This window comes from Clavelina lepadiformis, chromosome 4, assembly GCF_947623445.1.
Source record: "Clavelina lepadiformis chromosome 4, kaClaLepa1.1, whole genome shotgun sequence".
Taxonomy (NCBI): Eukaryota; Metazoa; Chordata; class Ascidiacea; order Aplousobranchia; family Clavelinidae; genus Clavelina; species Clavelina lepadiformis.
Genome location: NC_135243.1, coordinates 21,978,056 through 21,990,295, shown reverse-complemented (window position 1 = coordinate 21,990,295; position 12,240 = coordinate 21,978,056). Strand labels below are relative to the sequence as shown.

General features: G+C 36.7%; 3 protein-coding genes across 3 annotated transcripts; all 3 read right to left on the bottom strand.

The window, feature by feature from the left end:
* Positions 1-56: 56 nt before the first annotated feature.
* On the bottom strand, positions 57-4,196 carry LOC143451501 (transmembrane protein with metallophosphoesterase domain-like). Its single transcript, XM_076952110.1, has 7 exons — positions 3,505-4,196; positions 3,222-3,361; positions 2,297-2,407; positions 2,119-2,178; positions 1,890-1,995; positions 799-938; positions 57-558 (listed from the first exon to the last, which is right to left on the bottom strand). The coding sequence occupies exons 1-7, from the start codon at positions 4,017-4,019 to the stop codon at positions 368-370; spliced, it is 1,263 nt and encodes a 420-aa protein (XP_076808225.1). The 5' UTR covers positions 4,020-4,196; the 3' UTR covers positions 57-367.
* Positions 4,197-5,907: 1,711 nt separating this feature from the next.
* Positions 5,908-6,490, bottom strand: LOC143451502 (small ribosomal subunit protein uS12). The gene has a single exon (XM_076952112.1). It carries the CDS (start codon positions 6,446-6,448, stop codon positions 6,017-6,019), a length of 432 nt encoding a protein of 143 aa, XP_076808227.1. The 5' UTR covers positions 6,449-6,490; the 3' UTR covers positions 5,908-6,016.
* Positions 6,491-10,996: 4,506 nt separating this feature from the next.
* On the bottom strand, positions 10,997-12,028 carry LOC143452138 (uncharacterized). Its single transcript, XM_076953000.1, has 4 exons — positions 11,757-12,028; positions 11,546-11,690; positions 11,378-11,487; positions 10,997-11,297 (listed from the first exon to the last, which is right to left on the bottom strand). The coding sequence occupies exons 1-4, from the start codon at positions 12,009-12,011 to the stop codon at positions 11,019-11,021; spliced, it is 789 nt and encodes a 262-aa protein (XP_076809115.1). The 5' UTR covers positions 12,012-12,028; the 3' UTR covers positions 10,997-11,018.
* Between the last annotated feature and the right edge of the window lie 212 nt (positions 12,029-12,240).

Below are 12,240 nucleotides of genomic sequence, written 5' to 3'. Positions count from 1 at the left end.
TATGAAAGCTTACAGAAAAATTTACACCAAGCGTGGTGACAACAAGCAACAAAAAATAGATTTGACACAAATTTAATCACAGGAACAACCAACTAATTCGCATAACAAACAATATGTCCAGACAACATCTTGAAATCACAATTTGAAAAGGCAAAACAAACTTAAAGTATTTTTAAAGCAAGGTAAAACAATTACAGTACCACAATAAATTAATGAACAAACGCAATTTTGTGGAAAAGTTTTCTAGCGCGTATATAACAAACTTAATTGAAGATGGTTAAAATACGTAATACTCCATTTCAGATAAAAAAAGTTTTAATATTAATTCACTAAAACAAAAACAATCTAACAGAAAAATTTAAGCATACTATGTTGCTCGTAATGTGATGTTAGTTATTTCGGGATAAGTTCCCCAACGTAATGGGAAACCGTAATAGACGCTACCTTGGGACACATAGACATAACTATCCTCCTTTGGACGATACAGGCCACTCATAAAGGGGTTGACGAGGTAACAAAGCCATATGATGGGGTACATCTGGCCACCGTGAGTATGCCCTGAAAAATTATTGTTTAACTTACAGAATATGTTGTGTTATAGTTACATAATGTGAATCTTAATAGAACAATCTTTGGAATACTCTTATAGGATGGTTTGATTCTGAGGTTTAATGATTGTTTTGTAACTGAATATGTTCTAAGAATGTCTGATAGTTAAGTTAACCAAATACCGTGTGTTGGTAAAATGGCTTTGCATCATAGGTTACCATCAGTTGCAGATAATGCTAATTAACTTACCAGAGAGGATTAGTTGAATACTAAATTCGGAGTCGAGAGCAATTTGAGCCGCTTTTGGTTGATGAGCGATCAAAATGGCAGGATGTGAAAGGTCGCATCCTCTGTAAGCTTTGCTCAAGTCCATACCGTGACCTTCGTAGCTGAAATAGATCATTTCTTTAGTGAAATGCATACTTTCTATTCTTGAATTTATGGTAAGTTTAAGAAATTATTGCTGGCCATTGTAACTATAGCTTATTCGGTAGAATCTGCTTAATATGACCTCCCACTTTATATAACCGATTTGGTATGGTCACAAGTTTTTTCATACAAAATTTTCCGTTTATTATGACCAGTTATCAAACATTATGACCACTTCTTTCTTTTTTTTATCATTTTTTTTTGTGTGAATTATGCAACGTGACAATGACAACGGTGTCACACGTACTATCGATTCATCTACTGACGTTCACTTTGATGTTGCTTTCTACTGATATTAATTAATCGAATAAATGATGAATTCGATGTTTTTTGTCATTTTGCACGAAACTTTATCGATTGTGGTGTGGTTACACAGCATCATAGCAGCTTCGGTTATTGTGACCATTTGGATATTACGACAAAAATGGTTTAGTTCCAAAGTGGTCATAATCAGCAGGGTCTACTGTAGTGCCTTTTGTGCTTCATTCCGTCAAAATTGGACGAAAGACGGAAACGTTACCACAAATTGGTGATGACTGCGTTGATTTAAAACAGTGGTTTTCAACTTTTTCTGCTGGACAAACTGCTCTTAATTTTATATTGACTCAGTCAAGTAGCTTAAAAAACCACTTTAAATGGCAAGTGGTATTTAAATCTGAATATTCTTACCAATGTCTGTCATATTCGATACCTATTAAACCTAATGTTGAAATGAAAAGTTTCCCAGCCTGGGTCTGCTAAAGCGGAGCAGGGGGCCTTCGAATTACACTTTAATTCTTCATGAATAGTCTATCAAGTAACAATTTTGGAATTGGAGGTCCGTGAGAAAATAATTATTGCAGTTAGGGGTCCACAAATAGGAAAAAGTTGGGAACCAGCGTTGAAGAAGATAGTGTAACAGTTAAAATTACCGTATCTGATCTGCTTGTATGTCATCGGTGCCGAGAATACAAATCCAATCATTTGGATTGCTTTTGCTTAGAATTTTTCTGTTGGAATTATGCAGCACTACAAAACCTGAACAGAGATATGCAATTATTTTCAGGTAATTAACAAACCTTCTACAGTTAAAAGTAATACGACTTAAAACTAAATACAGTATAACTATGTGAATTAAGTTGTGCCCAAAAGTATGCTTACCATATGATTCCAAAGCCTTAAACCAGTTTTCAATGTCTCCAGTGTAATATTCATGATTTCCTAAAGTCAGAAAAGAGATATGTATAACCTTAAACAACCATAAAATGTGTTTTAACAAAGAATGTTAATGTTAATTCCAGAATCAACTGATCTATTTTCAAATAAAAAAACAAGTTACCTGTTGCAAAATACTTTCCGTATGGAGCCTTTAATTCAGCCAGTGGAGTTGCTGCCCCATCAACATCAGCCAGTGTGGCATCCATCAGGTCCCCGGAAAATACAACAATATCTGAAAAATATAAAGCTCTGCATTGTTACCGGCTAACATTTTTACCTGCAGTATGAGCCACAGAACTGCAAATCAAATGAAACTAAGTCTTGTTTCAGCTGCGTTTTTTTCGACTCTGGCTAGAAAAAGGGCCTGTACTTTAAAGACAAGAATATAATGGCACCATTTTCAGTAATTAGCATAGTCAATAAATCTGTTTCAACTCCAATTCAAGTGAAGTCAATATATCATTACAATTCTAATCTTGTATTTCTCGAGGAGCTTAATGTGATTTTACTACTGGGATACATTTTTCTCTGGCTGTGAAAAGACTTTGCACAAGTTAAATTAAGCGTAGAATTCTCTCCGCTTGAACATGCTTGTCTGCGCGCATTTTAGATTTTTGTGGTTTTGACCATGAGGATCAGAAAACAGGAGCAAGTGTTGCATGTGTCTTGCCAAAGAGCAACATAACATAGCACTGCCATATTTCAAACCCACTATCAACTAGCAAAAATGCGGCCAGTGTTTAAAATAAAGTGACACTACTGTTGCAATGCCCTTAGTCGAAGCAATAAGAATGCTTGCTTCTGTTCAGTGGTCCAGATGAACACTTCCACATTCGGGCAATAAAAAACAACGCCTGTCCATCGAAAATTGCACAAAGACAGCTCGATAACCAGGGTTTAAGTGACGAGGAATCGCCAGTGAGAGTCGTGCAAAGAATTTTCTCAGTTTGAAGGAAAAAAATACCGCACCACACCACCTCGCATTTGAAGTAGAAATTACTAGTCTGACAATTGCCGTACTACGAAAACATCGTGAAATGAAGTACCTGGATTTAAAGCATTGGTCATATCCACTACTCGCTTCAGCTGAGTGTAGCCAACTGTGGGACCGAGATGAATGTCACTGATCAAACCAATTCTCATTTTGTCCATTGATGGAGCTAGTTTAGCTATAGGAACTTCAACACTGAAACCGTTTGTATATATACAAAAATAAATCACAGCTGAAAACTTGCATACATAATCTCTTCTAGATTTATAGTATCATGATTTCATAGCTATTGCGGTCATAAAGATAACAAAAATGGTTGCAACCCCATTCATAAATACCTAATAATTCGAGGAGCTTGAACAGCTGTTTGAAATGCCATCACAGAACATAAAGTGATAGTAACAACCACAAAAAGCGATATCTTCCGAGAACTGAAGAACTTTATGCGAGATGTCTTTCTTAGAAACTTGAAGAAATAATCTAAGGGCACTAACATGGCAAATAACAGTATGTAAGCACCAAAGCAGGTCCAAGCCGCCATATTTAGCCATGTTGGTTCTCGGGTGACAAAGTTTGTCGTAAAAGGGGATATGTGAGCAAGAACCAAAAAGAACATGACTATGCTTTTCCACGTGCACTTCACAATGTTAGGAGTACTGTCTTCCAGAACATCTTTAACTACGCGCTGCCAAAGGTGCTTAGAGCCAGCATAGAACACCAGATTAAGAACAATCGCAAACTGAAAGCGATAAACCTTATACTTTGTGCCGGATGGTAGTGAGGTAAAAACATAAGCTTCGAATAGAAGCAGAGTAAGGCATACTACCGTGCCTGCTAGGATTTTAAACCACATTGCCAAGCGTATTTATGACCACATTTTGCCTGTGTTATATATTACCACACCTTACAACATCTGAATATAAACATAAAATGAGATTACTTACAACCCGAACACACAAATGAAGTTATTAACGTAAGCGTTGTACATTGCTCATAAACATATTAACACATTGCAGTTTTACGGTAAATCTTAAGTACCATGACACATGCAAGAAAAGACAATTAAAGCAGTTCTATTTCTGAATAACATATTTGTGAAAATGCAATGTAGTGCATATTAAGACAAGACAAAGTAAAATAATGAGTGAGTACAAACTTTTTCAAAACTCACACAACAAAATCCTTTAAAATTAATTCCAAAGTTATATATCAATTTTTATCATACTAAAGTAAATGGGTAAATGGGAAAAGTAAAAACTAAAGTAAGTGAAGTAAAAACTAAAGCAAAGTAAATTTTTATCATACTAAAGTAAGTCGCAAACAAAAAACTCAAAGCTTCACGAAAACTTAACTCGGTAACGTACATGCTATAAACTGGATACATAATGTCCAAACATCATTAAAAACTTGTTAAACTTAAAAAACATTATCGAAAAACATATAAACATTATTAAAATCATTAAAACACACATTTTTATTCATGTTCATTAAAAACTTGTCTCAACGAACTTGTGTTGTTCCGCATCAGCGCATCCGTGGTGAACGTAGCCAGAAAGTTGTTGTTGGAAGAATTGTGTGAAATTTTCCAGAGGACAAGGTTTTGCATTTTACTGAAATCCACATTTTTTAATAGTTGGCCTTAACTAATACATAATTGTTGTCAAACTTAAAACGATTGTTTATCAAAGTGTTTTAAGCTTCTTATTCTAGTTGATTTATGCATTAGGTTTTATTTGTTGTTAGCAGTTATAATACATCAATGTATTTGCTGTTCTCTGGGAGAAAAATCTCTCGTACAACAAAGATCAAAGCATATTACACAGCATAAGTATCTTTAAAGCTTTGCTTACTGCAACCTAAGAAATTGCACCCTGAAAGTCCACATGGTCATATATCAGTACCGGTTTCTAAAGAAGTTTTACTTCCTAAGCGCCATGCCATGATAAGTGTGGTTTATGCACTTTTGAGACTCATCAACAGGCACACCAACTTTTTTCATTTTTACACAACTTATAAAATACTAAAACCAAGGGTGGTTGATAGCAAGGGTAATAATAACTTGACTTTATAAACTATCTTAATACCTACTATAAGTTTACAAACTTGTTACATATTAATCGGTTAGATGGAAATTTTTCTGCTCAGTGGAGACTGCCATCGTCAATCAATGTTATGTGAAGATAATTGTATATAATTGAAACCACAGAAGATGCAGCAATTTATTGTAGGCAGTTCCAGGGGCAAGCTTTGAAGTAAAATTTCAGAATATACTGAATGCTTAGAATTTTGTCTTATTTAAAAAAAATTGTTTGAGAATTGCCAAAATTTGCTACAATACCTCTTATTTCTTGCAAAATTAACGAGCTCTCTTAAAAGTACCGTAGAATATATGACATTTCGAAACCTTCAAATATATGACAAAGGACAGGTGGGTTGGCCTAAGAACGAAAATTTATAACAAATAAACGAAGAATGCTAACTTCAAAGCAAAATTTGTTTCATTGATCGCATAAGCTTTCGTTGAACATTTTATCAAAACGCAGTATGCTAAATGCTTAGCCACAATGAGCTTTTTTAATGGGCTTCAGGGTCATTATCTGTCAACTAAGAGCTGGTCATATAAGTTTACCTTAGATTTAGTGCACAGTTTTTTAAACCCTATTATAATCTCTAACTTAACTGAATTAAAAAACTACCCTACACCTGTAACAGGCCTACCAGAACAAATTCAGACATGTAAATCCTTCCAGTGCTTGTATTATGATCCGAAACAAATCAGCAACGTATTATCACTGACAATTGCAGAACAATATGTAGGCCTAGCATTTCGGTGTAAGCATTTGAGTCCTTTTATGATCTTGGACGTTCTTTCTTCCCAGTGAAGAGAGCGTGCAAAGAAACGTTGGCCACCTTTACAATCTTGAATCGAACACCTGGAATGTCACCAACAGCGTGACCACTACGACCAAATCCAGCAACCAGAACTTCGTCGTTTTCTTCAATATAATTCAAGCAACCGTCGTTGGGTACAAAAGCGGTTATCTTCTTACCATTCTTGATCAGTTGAACCCTGACACATTTGCGAATAGCGGAATTTGGCTGTTTGGCTTCAACGCCTATTTTTTCAAGCACGATTCCCTTGGCGTGGGACGCACCACCGAACGGGTTAGCCTTTAATGCTGTTCCCAAGTGGGACTTTTTGTAATCTTTGTCGTGCCATTTCTGATCACGACGCCTGTTTCTCAATTTTCGGGCACAACGAAGACCGCTTGGCTTACCCATGTCGATTTCAAAGCCTGAAACCACGAAAAGGATCTTACTTGTAAGCGGATGGTTAACTGCGTGGTATGGTATGTATTAAATGCAATACGAGAGAAGAACGGTAGGATTGATTGTTTAAAAAACCCTCTTCGCATGACATACATAGATGAAATAAGCCGGTCGTAAAGTTAAGCTATTTCGGATTTTTTATAAAGTAACAAGTTTTTTCAATTCTTCCGAATCTTTATGTTATATGTAAATTTAAAGTAATTTTCTTGTTTTTAAAAAACTAAGGGCGGTAGGCAGAAAGTCGGAACAAAATTGATCTCGATTGCAGATTGGATTAGATTTCGAATAATAACTAAATTTAATTGTGCAACAGAAACTCGGATCAACTGATCCGAGATTGTCATTCAAAATTTTGTAAGCGTCATCATTATAGCGAAGAAATCAAGAAGTTTTGATGTTAGAGCGACTTTCACCGATTTGTGTTTATAGAGATCGGTGAACTTTAACTTTGTGATGCTTGCAGCAAACCAATATAGTCTACTAGCGGCGAAAAGATTTGCAGGTGTACGCTGGAATGTTGCTGAAGATCATGTAACCTTTCATATTTCCACCGAGGTAGCCTAGGTTAGGTAATTAACAACTTTACAAGACATGCACCTTGTAAAGCTGTACCGAGTCCCGATGCCGTTGTTAAATTGTGTTTTTGTTGACTTGTAGCGGCCTGTGTCGAATTTTTAATACCCTTACATCATTTATTGAAAAATTATTTTCTAGTTACTGATTGAAGTTTATGAACTTGTTTTTTGATAACACTTTAACTGTCGTTTGATATTTGGAAACTTGCTCTGAATAAATTCGTGTGAACACTCCCTTTAGTACGTTCCCAGGTTGTTTCCGGCACCTGTGCTGATAAGAAATCTTTATTGCAAATGCCCGTTTCTTAACTTTATACTGATAATTAATTTATCTACGTGTCAACTTCAACTGCATGTAACTCCCATTGCCAACACATTGTTTTCCGCGCTTTACATGTTCTGAAATGCTCCTTTTTTTTGTCGAACATTTTTATTCCCATTGCTTCATGTTTTATAAGCTCGCAATTCTACCAGCGAGCAGAGAGAGACAGATGAGCTTTCTACGCTAGTCATGGTGATTGCAACTCAATAGACATCTTATAATTAGTAGTATTGCTATATGCTCTTGATTATGCGTAATATTGAGAAAGTGTAGAGCACCTACAATAAAAGCTTTTCTGGTAAACTATTTCTGTTATAATATTAAAACCTTTCGGCTGACAAGAAGTTAGAGTATTTTAACCGCACACAACAATAGAGTCAGATAATTGGACAGGTAAATTAAGTTAACATATGATAAGTTAGTCTCTGCAGACTTATAGGTCGATGTATTGTCCTAGAGCAAGGATGTCCAACCTTTTATTATGGTGGGCCGCATTGTCACTTGAAATAATTGAATGGGCCGCAAAACCTATTAAATTTCAAGAAAAATGGGTACATGAAGTACATACTTTTGGAGTGAAAATGACTAGCGGGCCGCACAAAAATCTCAGGTGGGCCGCACTGTGGCCCGCGGGCCGCAGGTTGGACATCCCTGTCCTAGAGTCTAGAGTCTAGAGTCTAGACAGTGTGGGAATAGCAAATATACAACTATGAACTGTATTATGTATGCTATCAACAATCAAGCAGGACGGTAAGTTTTCTAAGTTCATTGACTAGGTCCTAGCCAACTAAGCCCAAGGTTGTAACCATGTCATTTTTGACTCGAGTCTATTCGAGCTGAAAAGTAACAAAGCTCTTAAAGCGTAGATGTTACCGCTCACACGAAATCACTTTCATTGGTCAAAGGCAGTTACCGGTAAAAGTAGTTTAGGCAATGCCTACCACCTTCGGTACCGGCGCACTTTCTTTTCGGCAAGCTGATTCGTATATGATTAGGTTTAAGCAGTTTAGTTTACACATAGCCATAGCCTATGTGATTACCACTACATCTAAAAACTTCTTACCGGTAAATTCGGCAACCTATTCCAAGCATTCCAATTCATCCTTGATGGCGGAAGCAATTTATTTGGCTAACATTTTCAGGCCGTAGCTACTATCCCTGCATGGTATGGTATCGCACTATTTATCCTTGAACTGAGGAAAGTTTTTGCCCGACTTAAAATCGGCGATAACTCCTCTCAGCTTGACCTCCACTTACCGATCGAGTTTATATTTTTGTGTAAGTCCCAAAGGAAACTTGTCTTTTTGTTGATATATTGGCGTAATTTGGAACTGTCTGGGACCACTGAACATGCAGTAGCAGGGGTCATACATACTTTGCTCAAGAGGATCCCATTTGTAGTGCAACTGGCGATCGATTCCGTCTCGCATGTTTACGGTCCATAAACACCAAATGTTCCGCCACTGAGCAACAATAGCTACTATTTAAAAAAAAATCACCATAATACACGCATGTTAATGATTTCTTTAGTTATGTCAGAGAAAATGTGGTTTAATTTTTCATTAAATCAAATTGGCTAAGTTACCTTTAATTAGCCATTCAAATCGTTGTTATGGTGCAGGCAAACACATAGTGGGTGATAACAAACAGAAGTAGGGTGTTTAGGAGGCTTCACACACCAAAAAGTGTCATAAAATCTTTGTTTGTTTTATTATGCAGTGAATTTACTAAAAGACTGATTACTTAAAAAATCCTGCATGGGGCTCTCTGAAATTTTGCATGTCAATTTAGTACGCTATGGACTACCATTCCATAAACTGCCATCAAAAAAACATGATTCAAACTTAATAGAGGCGCTGTATAAATAAACACAAGAATTGCTGGCCTAAAAACAATGTAAACTACTTTCATGCTAAGTTTTAGCTTAATTCTGCACGCGACATGGGACATTGAAGCACACAGACTGCTACGTTAATTCTCAGGCAAGAAAACGACACCAACCATGCTGCCTTCTGATTGGTCTACACAGGTTTAAAACCCTACGTAAGACGTCCAACAAAATCATAGAAATCTTAGCGCTTAGTGTTTGACGCTTCATTTAGTCGATTCGGGGTCACCATTTGTAGCGACTGGACTCGCTCGCAATTTGATCAAATCCAAAGTGATGCAGCCGACTCAAACCTCAGTAGTTAGTACCACTGATCGAGTAAAAACCCTAATAAGCTGTGTAGCCTTTACGTTTGTGGTGCCTTCTTAAAGTGGCAGCGGCAAAAAAGACGCTACAGTGAACTATCTTTCTTGACGCTAAAACTCCATACCCAGTGGCACAGGTGCACTGTTAATGAAATACACTATCTCAGGTATGATTTTGCCACATTCTTCTGTTTGTACTTAGACTGTGAAGTGGATTCCAGTTTAAGGTTTACGATAAAACAAATCAAATATCATTAAAGAAAACTTTGATGAAGAAGTGGTGATCTTAAATTGGGGATCGGACTTGACTATAGACCCCAGAACCAGTGCATGAAAATTGATTTAAGGAAAAGAAAATTTTCTAAATCTAGAAATTTCGATAAAGTTGCTTTCTGAATTTTCACTCGAACGTTTTGTAATTTGTTGATTTATGTAATTAATGTTTGTTTCTCTGTTTTACTCCAAGCATTGTCAAATCTGGGCACCCTTTTGTTATGAGCGATCTCAACAGCGACATTCTTTTTGCAAAATGTAAACGGAACCGTGAGTGTGCACTTTTTTAAAGGCTCCTTTTTTGCGCAAATAACGCTGCAAACACACAAAATGGACACAAATTATTGGATTTAAAAATATTATGATTTTAGACTGCCGTAAAGTATAAGACTATAAGGCTTTAAACAGTGAATAAAAAATGACTGCTTTGAGACTACTTTTACTCACATTTTTCGTTGTCCTGAAAAATCGTCGTTATCCACGAAAAAACATCAAGACAATACGCAACACTAAGCCCATCAGAACTATGTCATGGCGGATCAGTATAAACGCTTTGCTTTTTAAGCTGATTACAATGGTCAATGAGGCTGATTACAAATGGGATGATAGATAGACTCACACAAATGAGCCGAATCGTCATCATGCTGACGTACTTTGTTTCACGTTGCCGTTATTTTTATAACTTAAAAGATTCATCCTTTGAAAGTTTTCAATTTTGGAAGTTAAACATTGAAGGTTATATTAAACTTAGGCATGTGCAATTCTGGAATGTTCTAAACACTCCACACGTCTATTAAACATTTGTAACAGGTGTGACCAAAACAAAATTTTCAACTTGGGATTCCATGAAAATTCCTAACATTTACAGCAAATAATGATAAGTAATTAAAGGTTGGAGTAAAATGCAAATTTGCAACATACGAATGCAATTGGTTTTGGAAAATGCGCCAGAGTGAAAACATTTTGAATTTCCAAAAAGAACGGGAGCATAAGCGGCAAAACGAGCTGGCTCTTTTCTTCAAAGAACACCGAAATCACTAGCATTTTTTCCAATCACGAGCAAGAACGACGCTCTTTTTAGGAGAACGGTTTCCCAGCTCTAATCATTGTAAAGTACTAACTCTGTCAATGCCTAACCACATTAATGCTTTTATTTGAATTAGACAAAACCTGGATAAAGATACGGAATCGTAAGTCCACTTCGGTAGAGTTTGTACACTCCCAACACTCCAAGGCTACTGATAATAAAGACAGAAACTACAAATTCTTGTTTCATGCGGCGAATAGCTGGGGAATCTATCTTGAGTTTGTCAAACATTGCTTTCCTGCTGTTTAAACGTGGAAACGCTTTGTTAGGGATTTCTTTTCCCAGAAATTTGCACAGAGGCTCCCAGCCATCTCTTACACTGTACACAAGCAGTTTGTCTTTTGGTGCGTTCTGTAGAAAGAAAGCTTTCTTGTAAAAATAATTTTGCAAAGTTGTAAGACATTTTCGCCATGTCCGCTGTCAAAGCTTACCGCGATACATCCTGTTTGGTGTGTACGGTAGGCCAATCTCATCATTGTTTCGTTTTGAAGAAATTTGTAGTCAAAAGGATGTCTCATAACTGCACCTTCGAATATTCTTACTGCAAAGTAATTTATCATCAGTTCATTTAGATGTAAATTTCAATGTTGTTGGCTTACCCCCTAACTGATAGTATTTAAACAACCGTCTTCCTGTTGGAGTGATTAGCATCATCATTTTAAACAAAAAATAATCATCCATTGATTTCCACTGGGCAATATAACTCGGGAGCCAATCGTCTTCATCTCTTGTTGTTAGTATGATCTGCCAATAGCGTAAAAACGTGGTTTTCATGAAGGTTTTTCAGATAGCAAGACGTTTATAACATACTTTAGCATCAGGGAAAGCATCGTGGATTTCTTTCCAAAATTTTAGCGGTACCATATCCGCGACTACATCTACATCTTTGTACATTCGTTGAAAGCGTTCTTTCGTGGCACCCTGGCTGCATATTATTTCTTGCCATTCATCGTAATGATACCAAAAATGCTCCAAGTAATCATAGACGTTGTAGCCCAAAGTTTCCAGTGCGGCTGCCATTGACTTGGTCCCAGTTTTGCAATAACCAGCCAGTATCACTTTCATCCTGCCTTGCCTACGTTCTAAACTGAGCAAATAACATGAAGTCAATTACCAGGGATGGGTCAACACGGACCCAAACCCGAATAGATTCGCCGAATATTGCCTGTGCGGTAGATTCGGGCGAACACGAATACTAGCAATGAGGAACCCGGATACTATACTACTTACAAATTTATCAACTGTCGTATGAAATAATGATTTATTTTCCTGGCTAAGCTAAACTAGGATCAGC